At 39.0% G+C, this 17,546-nt stretch overlaps 2 protein-coding genes across 8 annotated transcripts in view; both read left to right on the top strand.

Moving 5' to 3' along the window:
- The window catches only part of SHLD2 (shieldin complex subunit 2), a 35,713-nt gene extending 33,278 nt beyond the window's left edge, over nt 1-2,435 (top strand). For all 5 annotated transcript variants that reach the window (XM_084525329.1, XM_084525333.1, XM_084525331.1 and 2 more), the window contains one exon: nt 1-2,435. In XM_084525329.1, the coding sequence (XP_084381455.1) occupies nt 1-173 (173 nt within the window). In that variant the 3' untranslated portion in view covers nt 174-2,435.
- Nucleotides 2,102-17,546, top strand: part of GPRIN2 (G protein regulated inducer of neurite outgrowth 2) — a 26,509-nt gene continuing 11,064 nt past the window's right edge. Inside the window, exon 1 of one of the 3 annotated variants that reach the window (XM_084525334.1) lies at nt 2,102-2,227. The gene's annotated coding sequence lies outside the window, so the exon portion shown is untranslated. Of the gene's footprint in view, nt 2,228-11,074; nt 11,510-11,553; nt 11,657-17,546 lie in introns of those variants that run through there. The other 2 variants (XM_084525335.1, XM_084525336.1) reach the window with 2 other exon arrangements.

The raw sequence follows: 17,546 nt of genomic DNA on the forward strand, positions 1-17,546 counted from the left end.
TGCCTTCCTCAGATATAACGTACAGCACAATAGTAGCAGATCTGTGTCATTCACTGCTAGCAGATACAGAAGCATCGTACTTCTTGGAAATTAAGAGCCATTTTGTGCTAGACGAAAACAGCTATCCTTTGCAAAAGGATTTCCATCTGCTAAATTTTCACCCTGATCTTTGAAGCATTGACCTCTGCCACAACTGAATAACACTGTAAAAACAAGATTGCAAGCAGAAGAAAGGTTAATTAGCTCAAGGAAGCAAATATTTTTTAACCTACAAGAAGGATTTTTGCATTTAACTTATTTCCCCTCAAAAAAAAAAAAAAAGAACTGGTATGGAATATCTGCTAATTATGTATACTACTGCTGTAAAACTGATGAATTGTCATAAATGTATTTTTATATATATATTTTTATTTTAATAAACTCCTGGTGGTATCTGTTTTCTACTCTCCAGAAAAGTTTTCTAGTATTAAGAGACTGAATTTTTCAGATATGGCATATTGGAGGAAGATGGTCACAATTTAGTAGCATCATTGTAGTTAAAAAGACTTTCATCCTGTCTGTTACATCTTTGCGCTTTACTATTCTATTGTGATTGCTTTCTGTCTTTTAACAGAAAGATTTCTGCTGCTCTGCGCCAGGATTATTGCTGTTTGTTTTCTCTTAAAATAGCTCTCTGAGAATCTAATCTTGCGTAGCTAGAAGTTATTGCATCAGTTTGAGTGGTCTTAAACAGTTTCAAATGTATAAATTTTATTTGCCAATGTTGTTTTGACATTCGTAGTGGGCTTCTCACCTTTTTGGTGAGGCTACTCTGCATGGTGATGCAATGCACTGTAGTCAGGCCTGATAACATCATTGTCAATTCTTAGGTCGTTTTGGGTTACATCCAAATAATGGGTTATCATTTGTGTGCAGAATTCAAAACCAAGAATTGAAATTTACTAGTCAAAATAACTAATCCTGGTGATCATATTTGTCTTCCTGTTTGCTCTGCTGAATGTTAACTAAATTGGAAAAAACATTTTTAAGAGGGGGCAAATGGAGTTTCAGCCCACCAGAGACAAGGTCTTCTGTTTGTGTTTGGGGAAGGAAAAAATACAGTTTCTTTTTTCTACCCTTGTCTCCTTTGTGTTAAATGATCAAAGGTTTTCTGCCCTTTTGGGCACAAAAATAGCCTTTTCCATAATGTCCATACACTAATGAAAGGTTTTCATGAGGTTATGAAGGGCAGTGGAAGCTTCTCTATTTTAAAGGTGGTTTTTTTTGTCTGTTTAAAAAGCCCATTTCTAAGTTCAAATAAAAGACCAAGCTGATTTGCCTGTGTTCACATTCTGTAACTTTTATTATTGTATCAGTGAGAATTCTGGAAGTGTCCTAAGAGACTTCCTGCCCAAGTTGTGGCACTTTAACTCTGTCCATTTCAAATGTATAGTGTCACTTTAACAAATACACATTCTGCACATTCCAGCCTTGACCAGGATCAATTTGTTTTCTCTGCTTCTCAGCTGATGCTGTGATTATTCATGCTTCTCAACTGCTTCATATGAAAAAATAGTTTTGATTTCTAAGAGAAAGTTTATCTCTAGAACAGCTTAGATCAAGCTGAGAGTGTAATGTTTTGTGGAGCTACATGTTGTATAGTCTAACTTTCTGGTTCATTTTCTATAATGTAACATGTATCTTGTGGTGTGCATGTCTAGGTCTTGTTTCTTATCTTGGCCTTTAGAAGTGAAATTTTTACATAGTCTTTTATCTATGAAGTTGTATTTACTATACTTCAGGGTTATCACCAAGATGTCTTAGTTTAGAATAGAGGATAAAGTATTCATTTTCCCATCTTTATGATCCATCTTTATGATTTTTGTAGTATTAGCAACAAAAGCAAGGAGTCAGGCCTCCAACTAGGAATATATATTTCTTAAATATTTGTCTTTTTTTTTTGTTGTTGAACTTTGACATGTCTGCCTCCTGGTTTTGGAAATGTACATAGCTCATTATCTGGGAAGAAACCAAATACTGTGATTCTTGCTGCATTTGATGGGCCTTTACATATGGGTGATTTCCTTACTTCGGTGGTGGTTGTTTAGCCCTCTTGTTTTGTACACCGGAATGATAATACTGTGGTTTTTTTGTGGCTGCTTGGGTGGAGGCTTTCTTCTAGCTTCAGTGAAGTTGAAACTGACGTGGAAAAGGCAGGCATAAGCACTGGAAGAGATATGTAGAAAAGGTAAGCATGATCAGCTGCTGTAATGTTGCCCTTAAGCCTTCTGAGAAATAGGAAGAAAAGTTATAAATCAATTCAGATTGTTTTTAAATGTCAGAACACTCAGTCTAAACAATATTCTCTCACAAAACAATTTTCTAAAATGTATTGATTTAAATATGTTCACTGTGCTTCTGAGACACCAAATTAAATGTTTGCATCTTTTACCTTATGATGGGTTTTATTTCTTAAACTGGATATCTTCGTGAAATATTTGCTCAATGTATTTCACACCATTGTGTTTACAGTGAGGTTGACTGCATGTAATTACTAAATGCTGTTTGCAGGAACACCACGTGGCAGAGGATAGAGAAGTACTTAAAGACAATAGAGTGGTAGAATCAGAAGCACCAGTAGATCCTTCTAACAATAAGTAGTTTCAGCTTAGTTCAGTTGGCAGTTTCCCTCTGAAGTCTAATCCCTACTGGAATTAATACTTTTGAAGTTACAACAGATTGCTTTCAGTGAAAGGATTTTTTAATTTAATGTTAAATTATTTAAATTTTAATTCCATTTGGCAGCTCTAGGCGTTTTATGTGAAATATATTGGAGTTCTACTGCCTTTTCCACCACTTCCTTTTATTTGTGAATTTTAACTTTCACAGTGGTGGTACCCTTCAGCTAGAATGGCTTCTATAAGGAAGGATATCTTTTTTTTCCCAATTACAATGTGACTAACTTTGAGGCTAGTGTTTCAGTCAGGGACACAATAGACATGGAGCTGTAGGGAGCACTGATGGGCACCCTAACTACAACAAACGGTTTACATGTACATCAAGAAGCATAATTGTGAAAGGCAGAAATAATAAGAATACTTAGAATTTCCATAGGGCCTTTAGTTCCCAGGCTCTTGAATTGTGCACCAGCTTTAATTACTGGTAGTTAACCATCATGAAAGCTTTTTGAGGTAATAGTTAATGTTATCCTTATTTTATAGGTTGCTTAATATTTGGAATTCCTCCAGATTCACACTTAATGAGATAATAATTTCTTCCCACAACCTACTATTGGCTTTGAACTGGTATTTAGTTCTTAGCTTTAGCTTGCTATGGAGATGTGACTGTTTCATAAAAGAAAATGTACTCTGTCATGAAGTATCCTTTGGTGGATTTATTCTGGGAGCTATTTGTCAGTTTCCTTTCAAAAGAAAAGTTGGGAATGGAAGAGTAAGGGCATCCAGAAGGGAATGGGTCTCCTAGAAATGTTTTGTCGTGGTTTTCCTGATGACTGTTGTTGAATGCTTTATGCACTCTGAGTGGCCAAGGTCACAATCCAGAACTGGTCAGCCAGTAATACTACAGGTATAAAACAGTCGGGGTTAGAGACAGGGCCAAAACAGAGAAGAGGAAAAAAAAAAAAAAATCTTTGAAAGCTGCTACATTTGGTGCCTTTAGGACCTAGGGAGAAAGGCAGCTGAAAAAATAAAAGATAGCTGTAACCTAATTAAGGAACCCTAGTTTGTGGTTCCTACTTAGTCCAGGAAAACCCCTGACACTGTAGCTAACCTTGATATTCTTCATAGAGAGTCAAGCCAAATGCTATGTGCCTGTTCAAAGCTAAGCTTCCAACTAAGTGTATCTGTTCCACCAGTCTCTTTCTAAAGCAGTGGAGCCTGTGAGCTTATGAAGTACTGCTACAGCTTGTGCAGAACATGCTGTGCAAGGTAGACTTTTACATACTTTGCTCTTTTGCTGGGTATTTAACTCCTTGACAGACAGGGACACAATGCATTTGCTTCCTCTTCAGGGTCTTCTTACAGGTCTTCTCTCAGCAGTGTTATAGTATGCCTACTGATATGACAGTGCACATAGGTCTGCGTATCACCAATTCTGCAGAACTGTTTCTTTTTCTACCTTACATTTTTAGTTTTGCTCACAGTATGCTGTAACCATTGGTTTTCCCTAATCATAATATTTATGCAGGCTGTAGCGCCACGTGCTGTCCAATGTTGGGCTTTGGTGTGCATTGATAGAGTGACACAAAGTTCTCTTAAAGGTGACTTTTTTTGGTATGGAACTGAATGCGGAAGATGTCCTATGGCTTTTAGATGACCTTTCCTGTTTCACAATAAGAATTTCAGAGATACTAAGTCTGCTTTTACTGTAACATGTTTGCATAGCTTATTTTTGCTAATGTAAATTGCATTGAAAAAGTTAACAGTTACTGCTGTTCTAAGGAAAAAAAAAAAACACAGTACAAATGTTCCTTTAGCTAGACTTCTGTTAGTAAGGACCAAATTCACAGATGTGTGCAAGGCCTACAGAGACTTTTTTTTGCAGAGATGACTTGTGAAGCTCTGGGTCACACGGGTTTAGAGCTTTCTGGGGGTAATGTCTGGCTTGTAGTTTTGTATACCACCTACCCTTGGTAGTAATAATCTAGACTCTGTAGCTTTGACAAGGCCTTGTGAGATTACTTGTGTACACATGCAAAGTGAACTGTTCACACAGCTGTAGCGATGAAGAACAAATGTTGCTCAAAGGCAAAACTAGTTTTTATTAATTTTTAATAGGTGTTTTTTCCTAACTTTCAGTCCCTCTGGAATAGAGAACAGATTTAGACCAAGCATAATGTAAACCAAGTATAAGAAGTATAAAGCAAACAGGGAGGGATTGCTAACCATAGATCTCTGTAGGCAGAAATGTATCACGAAATTTGGATGAAGTGTAGAAAAGCCCAAAATCATATATAAAATAATATAAAATATAAATATATTAAATAAAATATAAAAATCACAATTATATAATATATGTATAGGATTATGTGATTTTCTGCATAATGGCATAGGTATATATAATGGCATAGGAATTATGTCATATTTAACATAAATCTAATTGATACAGCCTTATGGGATTATAAATTTATGTCAAAATTGGATCTTTGTTTGGGGAGTAAATAAAATCTGTTTATTTTAACTTGTGATTGTTTCTGCAGGTACATAGATCTAAAACTTTTGTGTATAGTAATGACAGATTTACAGATGCCATCCCACGCATTTATGTTAAAACAAGCAACAACAACAACAAAAGTAATTAAGCAATGGTGCCTAAAAATCTGAGTCTATTTAGTGAGACTAATGAGATTTTGAGGATCAGGGATGTCCCAAGAATATCCTGACGGTAGGTGAAAAAGAATAAACTTTTCAGCTAATTAAGTCCTTATTTTATCCGTGTAAGTGATCCCCTTTTTGTACAGCCTTTGGTAGCTGCAGGCAGCTCGCAGTTCTTTGGCTCCCTCTGGTGGATTGCAATGTGCAACCACTGCACAAGTCAGAGCTAAGTGACTGACCCAGCTTCTGTCAGACTGAATGAATCAATATGATCACAGAATCCACTGGGAAGCCATCATAATGCATAAGGGGACTTTGTATAAAAAAGCACCGTGCCTATTCTTGCACTGCTTTTGCAGCAAACAGTGAGATTTTTGCAAATTGTCCTGCAAATAAATCAGTGTCTTATGTGCATCAAAAATAAATTATGATATGTCCTCAATACACATAATACAATCGGGTTTGGCCCTAAATGCACCTAATTCCAAATGATATCAATGGACTTTGGCCTATCCATAAATCCTCAATGCTAAGGATTATTTCGTTAGAAAATAAATCAGGAACAGTGTTGGTATCAAGAAGAAAAAAGTGCCACATGGGCAGTATCATAGCAGCTATGTGAACTATTCAATTGACAGATATATATATATTTTAATATTTAATTCAAATACTAAAAAAAAAAAACCAACACCCTAGGTTAGTGCTTAGCCAGACGAACAAGCCAACAGAGGTAAGTGCTCACAGGAAGGGCTGAAACAAGCAGATGTGGGCAGGCTAGCAATTACTGGAACTGTCTGCTGCGGCCAGAGTGCTGCACACTGTCTGTTCCTGTTGCTTACTTAAGGTATATATTCTAAAAAAAAATTCAAGAAATACAGGAAGGGTACAAGTCGGTCTTACAAGCTAGCAAGAATCAGTGTCATTCCCACAGGCACTGTTTCTTCACTTTACTGAGAAGGGTGGTGTCTGAATGGTTGAAGGCAATTTCTTTTCCCTTTTTTCCCCGCCAGAAGCCAAGTAAACCATTTCTATTCCTGTCCTAGCCCGAGGTTCAAGTTGTACATTGTGCATTGGAAATGCTAACCTGAAGCATTCCTGCCTACTGTTATCCAACTTACTATGTACTTTTGGTTGTATATAAGTTGCTTTTTAGGACTTGAGTTGATACCTTTTTTGCCATACCAACCTAACTTTTCCTCAGAGAATGAATGAGATCTCTGACAACCTGCTTGTGTACTTGGCAACCAGGGGCTAAAGGATGTGAGAGAGTTAAACATTTTCTTAGGATTTCTGAGGCCTATGAGTCAGTATGTCCACGAGCAAAGGTTACATAAACTAATAGATTAGAACAAGATTTAGTTGCATAAACACTGTTACTGCATTTCAATCTGTCACAGAGTCAACCCTGCACATCATTGCAGGCAGAGCTAGCCTTGGGTTTACAGTCCATCCTGCTGGACTCCCTCTGGCACTGGTCACACGTGAAATAGCATTACTCCCTTCCTGTGGGGCTGTTTTGAAATCTGTGTACTTCACAGGTCTTACCTGTGCATGCCATATCTAATACACAGTACTGTTGCTCCCTGTGTCTAATTTGGAACATCACAGTGTATTGCTCGCGTAACAATTTCCTCTTTCATTTAACCAAGGACCATGCCTCTTGTGAAGGTAGACCAATAAAGGCAGCCGGAGACTGTCTAAAGCCCCTTCAAATTCCCCCAACTTCCCTGAAGTATGTCCTCTGTCTCTCTTCCTTCTGTCATACTCTCCCCCAGCATATCCTGAATACAAGAGGCATCAGGAAGACCAGTATAGGAAGGCATGGGGCGGAGATGGGGGTGGGTAAACTGGCCAAGCATGTTACCAAGGAAAGGGAGGCTAGATCAGCAGTGTTGAATGGGCTGGAATCAGTCCATAGGCCATCTGACAACTGCATTATGATGACCGTAGGCTAAATCAGTTGGGAATATTACAGGTCATGAGAAAACAAAGCCTTTCTTGGAGCCGCAGAGCTGTTTCTTCAATGTGGGTCAGAGTCAGAAATTATTTTCCCAAGCTGCTTTCTTCTTGTACAGTGTTTTCCTTGGTGCTTTCCCCAGTTTCTTGATACTATTTCCTCATTTTACATCTGGTTACTGAGGCATCCAAGTTCAAATCCTTATTTAGATGTTTAACTTGGTCTAAGACGGTTAGTAGAGCTAACTGTCTATACAGCAGGCTTTGTTCATAGCACTCAGCTCTGGGTACAAGCTAAAACTCAGAAGGCTGCAATACCTTTGTTTGTTGTACAAAGACCAAATAATTCTTTGAATTATATTTGTGAAAGAAAACTAAGGAGGATCACTATATGAATGAACGTGCTTTTGAAAAGACTTCAGATCCAAGTTTGCAAGGCATAAAACCGAATGATTGGGCTGCTCAAAGTGTAATGTTTTGTCCTGTGGTGTGTGTGTTTTTTTTTTTTTTTGTGGGAGCCTGAGAGCAACAAACAGGTGGAAGACAAGCAGCAGATAGAGAGTGAAGCTAAAAGTGATTAAAACTCTCAAAAAGAACAAAGCCCTTATTCTGTGAAAGGCAGCTTAAAGCTACCCTGAAACTGGCTTGAAGGGGTTTTGCTTTTTTTTTTTTTCTTGCGTGTATACAATTATTTACTGCTTGTTCCTCCTGGATATTGAGCGATTGCAGAGAACAGGGGAGGTGTTCTGGTGGTTGTGCATTGGGGCAAATGAGGTCTGGGCAAAGGATAAGTGAGAGCAGAGTGCCCATGTGACTGTCCCTTGTTTTTAGATGAGATTTTAGGTTTCACATCATGAAATAATTTGTTTACAGCAAAACTTGTTTTAAGGAGGGATCAGCATTCTTTGTAATCAGCTGTTGTTCTATTCATTGGATAAAACAAACAAAAAAGCAGTGCTGGGTAGAGATTTGCAAAGTCTTTGAAATATGAGATTGCTTATATCAGCAGGGTGCCTTGCAAACTGCCAAGGTAAAAGAACTTGGCTGCTTTGTTGAGAAACCTGCTCTCAAATCCAACATGAAAGAGAAAGGAGATGACATGGCTCAAAAACACCAATTTTCACAGCACTAAAAAGCCTGACAGCTTTCAAAAAGATTAATCCCCCAAAAAAGAGTACCACATCTATGCTGCTCCTTGAACAAAGTCACGTCAGGAGCATTAGGGCATTATTACCAAGAAAGATGAATGTAGATGACCTGCCAGATTTCATAATGACTTTATGAAACCAACAGATGAGATAAACCCACAAAAATCATCTTCCTTTTTACAGAAAAATAAAGTTAGAGAATATAGGCTTATTCAGGGGCCATGCTGGCTATGGCTGGGCTGTCTTTGCAAAGAGCTCAGCTTCTTAGAGAAACCCTGCACATGAAAAGAATGCCTGTAGTTTCAGGTGTTTTTAATAAGGGAAGCATTTCTATATAAAAGGCATTGCTTTCTTGTGTTCAGATGGTTTAATTTGGTAAATTATCATTGAATTACAGCTGTTGGAGGTGTGTAATTTTACTTTAATTTGAAGTTTTTGTGATATTGTTCGTCTGACAGTTGCTTTCTCTAAAATTCTATTTTTAAAAAATTGTGCTGCCTATGTCAAATAGTAGGTGATGGTCAGTTCCATGCTTTCAAACAGTCCCATTTACATTTTATTTGCCTACAGTGCATGTGAAAACAGACACTCTTCTAGCTCTGGTACTGGACTGGCTGGTACTCATTCGGGTTGGCATGAGCACTCTCCTGGATAAACACTGGCAAAAACTAAAAATCTGGCACTGCATACGGGATGCCAAGTTCAGTAAGAGGTTAGCAGTATCTAGAGTGGAGAGCTGCCAGCAGGTTTTGTGCATAGTGGAAGTTAATTTTGGCTATGATTTTGAAGGCTCACTCAGACTGTACTGAAGCGCTGTTACTCTTCAGAAACCCTCAACAATATTTTACAATGGCAATGTCTGAGACCTGATCCAAATTGACTGTGGCAGATGACATTCAGGCAATTGAGCAGTGTTGCCCACAAGACAGCATACTGTTCCCGGAGGGCTACATTATTGTCATAAGCTAGTACATATACCAGAAATGCATTAAGCTAAAATTGGCCTGGTTGCAGGTGCAGCTTCACTGGCTTAAGTGGCTTTGAATCATCAGACAGCAAATATCAGCCTTCCAGGGGTTGCGTACAGAGTCTGCAGACAGAGATAGGAACAAACTGCAAGCAGCATTTTGTGAGTCAGCTCAGAAGGGCACTTCTGAGTGGGTTCAGGAGGGGGTTCTTCACAGAGAGGGTGGTTGCACACTGGAACAGGCTCCCCAGGGAAGTGGTCACTGCACCGAGCCTGTCTGAATTTAAGAAGAGATTGGACTGTGCACTTAGTCACATGGTCTGAACTTTTGGGTAGACCTGTGTGGTGTCAAGAGTTGGACTTGATGATCCTTAAGGGTCCCTTCCAACTCAGGATATTCTATGATTCTATGATTCTTCCTTTCTTCCCAGGAGAAATCCACAAACATTGTCTGGATTTATTCTAATGTATCTAAAGATACAGTAGGCTATTGACTTCTCAATTTCCTTTAACTGTGAGCTTGGTTAAAGAAAGAATAAATTGTGCAAACGTGGGTTTGAGACATCTTTGTGCCTTTTCTTATTAAATGGAAAGTTAAAGCTATATACCCCTCACAATGTTATGGGTGTTATATGTAACCCCTTAAGGTACAAGTTCATCACCACTATCTTTCAGTAAGCATGTTTTATGCTTTCAATAAAAATAGTCAGCCTTGCTGGACATACCAATTCCAGGATGAGTAAGTTATGATACTTCATCCTGTGGAGGGTTTAAAGAAAATGTGATGGCATCATCACATTTTATTGTGTATGTTCTTGGAATATTGGACAATTTGCAACAAATTTTGAAAATGCATTTGACTGGAAGGGTTGTGTGCTGAATCACTTCACAGCTGGCATCTATGGAACAGTGCTGGAATATCTGCAAGTGCCAGAGTGTTTCTCATCACTGGCTTTCTGTTGGAATAGAAAGGAAGTAAAATGCTGTGAAGTTGTACTCTCCCCATAGCACTCACAAAGTCCTATACCACTGTGGGGAGATCTGCTGGGACGTGATCCCAGGCTACCAGGAACACCAGTAAGAGTGCTCAGGAACAGAAGGGTTCAAGGAACTTCTGTTTTTCCAGCCTTGTCGGATGCATAAGGTCAGCACAAGCTGCTGACTTGAACTGCCTACTCTGCTTCATTATTGTAATAAACATGGCAAGTAAAATGAAGTGGCCGGAAAGCTGCTGCTGACCTAGGCATAGCTGTTAACTCCTGAAATGCTTTCTGACCTGCAGCCTAAAGGAGTAATTGCACATTGTGTGTGTGGAGAGGTCTTTTAGGTGCAAAGCCTGGCTTCACATGGACATTGACTTTGTTTTTGTAGCCTGTTTTGAAGACTCGAGAAGCACTCTTGTGTTCACAAAAGCATTAGGTGGGGGGTCTTGGTCCCCCTTTCCCAGCTGAGTGAGGTGTGATGGGAGGGTACTAGGTGAAGACCCAGGAACAGACTGAGAATGTGCTGTGTGTGCGTGGCTTTGGTTGACTTACTTTTTTAATGTTCTGGATTACTTGAAGCAGCGGGTGTATCCTACTGGTATTTTTACATTTCTGTGAGGGTTGAAATTGAACACATGCAGGATAGCTTGGTCCAGGTGCTGGCTTCTTCGTATAGCTTTTATCATTTTTCTCCCTATCATTTATATTCCTTTCCCTCTGCTCCTCCTCTTCCTGCCTCTTTGCCTCCCCTCCCTGTGCTTCCCTGGCGGCATTGCCGGCTCTGCACAGGCCCAGTTTCTCTAATCAGATGAAGCTGCAGGATTATCTCTCTCCCTCCCTCCTAGGCTCCATTTTATTTCCTTTCCAGCCAAGGGGGGAGGCAGGAAGGGGCGTCACCTCTAGGCGTAGGAAATCCCATCTCCCAGTCTCCTGCCTTTGATGCTCTCTAACAATCCCCCCTCCTTCTCCTTAAATGCTTACCTTAGTGTCAACAGCATCAGGCAGATCAAGGAGCCCAGTTTCTAAAGGAAATCTGAACTCTTTTGGCTTTCATTCTCCTTACATTTCTGAGCATCAATTTCAAATCCCCTCCAAGTAACTTGGGCAGGGAAGCTGGATGCGCAGTCTCTGAGTAGCAGGAAGGTAAGGACTACAGGAGTCAGGCACTGCCCGGTCTCTCGCCTCCTGTAAGGACACCGAATCCTCTCCGTTTTGCCAGCAGGTCTTTGAGAGTAACAAAGCAGATGAGGGGAAGGGAGAGGAGCTGCAGAGAGACAGACCCAGGCTTCTGTAAGTGCTGTGTTGGCAGTAGGGGACTGAAATAGCTGGACTTGAAAAGCATAGGAAATCGTAGTTTTTAGTTCTACTAAAAAAAGGGACCTAGGCTCTGAGCTTTGATCAAATTTAATGTCGTTGTGTAGAAGGTGTTTTTCTGTGCTCGTGTCTTTAACTTAGGTGTGTATGTGTATGCCTTTTAGCATGTGTTTGTAGAATATACTTGTTACTATATTTCTAGATTTTGTATAGCTTTAAATTGTTACTGTTTGTACTAATCTGGTTTCTTTTTATTTTCCATAAAGTATAACACGTCTTTTTTAAAAATTCCTAAGATGTTAATATCTGATACCGAAAGAAAAACTGAGAAATATTCCAGTGTCTTCTGAATATCAGCTCTGTTTTTATGCTTTACTAAATAGATGATCAATCACTATTTAGGATGACCAATAAAATTTTCTCTCAAGTTTTCTTTTTTTTTTTTTTTTTTTTAAGTTGAAGGTTTGATTTGGTTTGGCTTTTAGTTGTCGTTACAGTCAACATTTTAAATCAGAAACCGTAGCAGAAGACTGTTTCTTCTGTATGTTGTGGATTACAACCTGTGATTAAATGTAAGAGTTTGTGCTGGTGCTCTTCTGGATTTTGGGGAAGAGGTTTAAAAAGGAGAGGGAAAACAAGCAGTTACTTCTGCTTAGAGAACTCTAAGCATGACAGGTGACAGAAGGTGCCAACTGGATAAATATGTAATATGTTGAGCTTGTGCCTAAATAAGATGGACCATATAAAGATCAAAATCTATCTCTTTTCTAGTGACTCTTATTTCAAAGTAATCAGCCAATACAAAAATATCAGTGATTTCCTCACCGAGATGTTGATTAAAGCCTGCCCATAGTTTTTTGCGTGTTTAAGGTTAAGCATGTGTCTGAATGGTTGTAGGACCAAGATTGCAGTAAGGTCCGAGCTCAAAGACCTCTGCATGGGGTCTATGTGTAAAAAATTAGGTCTGGGGAAGGTTTCCTTTATGATGGTGGCTTTGTTGAGGGCTTCATGTTTTCTATGTCATGGCTCAGTCACTCCATAAATACAGTTCTCTGGTTCTGTTGATTTTTGTCACCCATGTGTTTTATCTTAGCTGTACTCGTACTCTATCTAGAAAGTTGTCGTTGGAGTCTAGATGTTGGCACTTAACTAGGATTGCATAAACAACAAAAGCAGTAAATTCTGTACAGCATAGTGGTACTTGGGCTGGTTTACATTACCAAATCTGATAATTCCCCTTTAGTTAACCGCTCCAAATCTGCATTTTTCCTTCCATGATAAACTACATGTTCTCAAAATCAACTTTGGAAAAAAGAATGTATGAGGGAGAGTGCAACAGACATAAATTGTTCCTTATGATCACTATAGTTCTAAAGTTTAGTATTCTTTCTGTTTAGAGCAATGGCAAAATTACGTAAATCAGAGGTAGCTTTAAAACACTCCAGGTGAGCAGAAGTATTTGCTGCATCAGTGAGATAATGCTATACCTGTCGGCAGGCTAGTTAGTTCTGTGCAGAACAGCAGCAGAATCCTCTTCCCTCTTCAGCAACTCTTCTGGAGATTACAGGCTGAATTTTACATTCCTTTCCCCTATATTTAATGTTTTTAAAATGAAAACGGAGTGTGTTTGATGGATCCCTTGCATTTGTGTTTGCAAGCAGTTTTACACCTTGTAGGAGAATGCAGTCTAGGAAAGAAGCTTTCAATGGGTTTTATGAGCACTAGCCTTTTGGTGAATCCTTGCAGTTTCCTTGTACAGGAATAAGAAAAATACAGAGGAAGAGAACGGGAATAAAAAATTAGCCTTTGCAAAAGAGGATTTATATTCTAAGTTACTCTGCACATGGGTATATAGAAAGTAGTGTTTATGATAACACCTGACGCTGCTTGTATTTCCCTAGTAGGAGTTCATGTTGATGTCCTTTCCTAAGATAACATCACTGATGCTTACTTGAACGTACATGAAGAGTAGTCAGGTACATTTCCCAGGGAATGCTGATGTTTTTTTTTTTCTGTAAAAGCAAAAAGAGCAGGGGGAATGAAAAAAGGAGTACAGAGGTTAGGAGTATCTGCAGGAGGCATACAATGAGAACACAATGAGGGATACTGAGAGATTTTCGATGAGGCATTCTTTGGTTAAGATCTTCGCAAGATTTCTTATGGATGCATTAAAACTATTGAATTAATCTGAAGCTACACAGCTGATAGTTCATATATGTGTTAAGGATCTTTCTGCAGCAATACCCTTCATTTCTTTAGTAGGTTGTTGGAAAGGTGGTCTTTCCTTTACTAAAGCTGTTAAAGATCTTCAGAATGAAGTCCCACTTAGGGCAATTACATTCAGCAACAGGAACCTCCAATAAAAACACTTGGGGACTGCTCAGGAATATATATTTGTTTAGAACATGGGAATAGGTACAGGCTTGCTAAATGAAATCCCCATCAGCCAGGTCTTTGCCAGCATGGTGTTCAGTGTGAGCATGAGCATGTGAGTTATTTCCAAGTGTCATTCTGCACCTACAAAGCATCGTAAGAAAGATCGCCTTTGAAATTGTCTGTCCCTCTTTGTGCATCTTTAAGCTGTGTGTCTTCACAAGTTATCACTTAACTCTTATGCACCATGGATTTGATATGAAACAGAGAAAGGAGTGGGAGTCTTTCTCTATCTGCAGAATATTTGCTAATTAAGCTTCAGCAAGGGCATACCTCAGTGTGCAAATGAAGGTTAATGGGATTGAGCAGATGTTAGACGTACATTTGGCTTGCAGAAGCTTTACTCCAGTCAACAGTGCATAAGACTGATGGAACTCAGTTCATCTAAGCTGAATTGGACAGCTCAGCTTCCTTTTTGACTCAAACTATGCGAACCTGAAGTAGAAATTGGAGAGACAATGGCCAAAACCATCCTAACTCTTCTGAACTGGATTGTTTCTAGGCTTTTAAAAATATTTTATTGCTTCTTGCCAAGGATCTGCTAGGATGTTCAGAGTTTGTGACTGAGTGAATGTACAGGGTGGCTAAGTGTCTTAACATATTGTTAAGGGAAAAGATGTATTACATTCCAGCAGCTTTATTTGGTTCTGAATGGTCTCTAAACTGTGGAAAGAGTTAAGTGCTTTTGTTGATTTTGTAAGAAAAAAGGTGTTAACACACTGGAAAAAAAAATGTTTGGAATTCATTGCCTCTTTCATATGTATCACCTTGGCCATATAATACAGGGATCCCTTTTGCGGTTCCCTTCAAAACTCATTTTTGTTTTACCTTGTTTCAGTAAAAGCTGCAGATTCCACCCAACTGTTAAACAAATGGTTTAATATTGCAGAATGGTCACACATTTCAGCTTGAGACACAAGATGAGAAGCTTCGCATTGGCAATGACAGATGGAAACACAAAAGAATGGAAACAAAAATAATTGAATCATTCAGTTTTGAGGAGTCCTTGGGACCTCATCTACTTCAACTCCTGCTCAAAGCAGAGATGGCTGTGAGGCTAGATCAGCTTTTTAGGCTTTTGTTTACTGGGGTCTTGAATATGTTCAAGCAAATGTTTGAAAAGCAAGTAATTTCTTTAACAGATGTCACAGTTCTTCATAATTGGTATCTTGTTGCTAGCAGATAACAGGAGATGCTTAACTGTCTAGGTGGTACAGGTGGGATCTTCCTCTACCCTGGTAATCACCAGAGCCTGCATTGTCTTGCAGTTCTTGGGTCACTCTCTTTATACCTCAATGTTTTGTGTTCCTGACATTGCTAAATGTTAATAAGTGGAGACTTCCACAGCTCATTTTGTGGTTGAGATTAGGGAAGAGGAGGGGACACTTGCTTTTTTTACACAGAAGGGTGTAAGTATACGTTCTTGAGGAAGTTCTTCATATGCTTGGATTTAGAAAATATTTGCAAGCTTTAGTCTGCTACTTTTCTGTGTCTTTTTTTTTTTTCCCTGTAGTGTTTGATGTCAAACAAGCTTTGGATAGCATTTTGTGAGCACAAACCCCTCCTCTACCCAAGCTCCAATGCTTTTTTTTTTTTTTTTCCCCCTCTCAGTCCTGAGAGAGTAGAGAGATGTTCCCTGTTTAGATGTTTGTCTGCTTAAGTCTGATTAGACCACAGAGGAACTGGAACAGTTACTTTTTTTTTTTTTTTTGAGACATCACAGAATGGCATAATAACTACTATTTGTGATGAAATAACAATTTTGAAAAGGAAACTTATTCTTCAGTTCCTGCTCTACTCTTTGCTTGTATGGTTTCAAAGCTAGCATATGCTAGCTTATGCTACAGTAGGAAAAAAGGAACTTTTAGCAGTGTTAAAAGTATAAATGAATAGACTTCTTTTTAGTCCTTTTCCTTTGTGAACATGTGTATTACCACTTATCTGTCTGGAAAGAGATTGTCAAGTCTTGTCCAGCTTAAGTATATGGAAAAGACAACTTGCAGTGTGAATCAAAGCCTTAAATTTGTCACAGAATCTTCTGTAGCTCCTGCTGGAGATTTTCATGAGAATAATCATCACAGTAAATGAAAGCATGCAAGTGAATGAAGCTCTGCAGGACAACATGATCTCCAGTTGTCAGCTCTGCTTATAAAGGTATAATGAATCTACTTAGAGTAAATCATTGCTGCATGATGTAGCTGGTACTAGCATGCATATCATATATCTTATATGATATATAACATATACATGATCCTATTTGAGAAATTACATAGGTTTTAGTGACATAAAACCACTATTAACAGCAGTTTTATATATTTGGAATCCTTAAGATTATTCGTCCTGGCCTGATGCTGGGAAGAGGAGGTGCTTTAAGCAGATGCTTCACAGACACACATAGTAGCTGAACTGGACCAGTTAGATGAGTTTTCTGCAAGTGCAATAAGAATTTCATGTAAAGAGATGCTCTGTTTATTTGTTTCAAACCAAATATTCTGAAAGAACCCACAGAATATCTTCTCAATGTCTTATATTTAGTGCCTTTCATCCTGGGATTTCAGAGTGCTCTGCAATCATGAATTAAGCCTTAAATTCTTACATCAGGGGCTTCTGTATCTAATCCCTGAGTCACGGATGAATAAACTGAGTCACAAAGTGAGTGACTTGCTCAAGGTCATACAATTAGGTCAGTAGACAGAAGCAGAAGGCAATTGTTTCCTCTTTCTAATCATATCAATTCTTATTTTTATTATATAGAAGTCAGTTGTCTTGCTCTTTTAGGAGGCTGGGCATATCAGATAAAGGGTCAGCTGTGTGCTTGGGCCACCACCTTCCAGGCAGCACAGAGCACACATGTAACTGTCCATCAACTCACGCAGATTGTGACAGAGCTTTAGGTGTCAAATGCACGTTAATTTGTCAGGGTGGAGTGTCTTAGTATCTTCATGCTCTTCTTAATCAGAAGTAACTAACCACAGTGCTGAATCCTGAAGTTAAAGCTAGGATATCCATATGGCAGGGAGGCTAAGCCAAGCTGAGTTCATCTCTTTCCTCTATCTGTTCCCATTAGGCTTTCAAGCAAACAGCGGAAATGATTTGAGTATTTTCTAGTGCGACACATGAATTTACAAGGAGATAGTTTAATCACTTAGCCAGTTTGGGTGATTTTTTTCACTGATGTGTGAACTGCTGGCCTCCTAAGCAGGTTGCATTAATATGCAGCTGTACTCCCTTGCTGTGAGACTGGAAGTAGGCTGTAGCTGGACTTCTGATTTTCTGTATGATTATGATGTGATCCTTCACAAGCAACCGTGATCCATGCAGTTTGCAGGGTTGGGCCTCTGGTGGGTAGAAGCTTGCTGAACAAGCCATAGCCATGTGTTTTTACACAGTTGCAGATCAGTGGGTTTGCTCTGGAGGCATGCTGTTTGCAGCT

This window comes from Aythya ferina, assembly GCF_964211825.1.
Source record: "Aythya ferina genome assembly, chromosome: 7".
NCBI classification, from domain to species: Eukaryota; Metazoa; Chordata; class Aves; order Anseriformes; family Anatidae; genus Aythya; species Aythya ferina.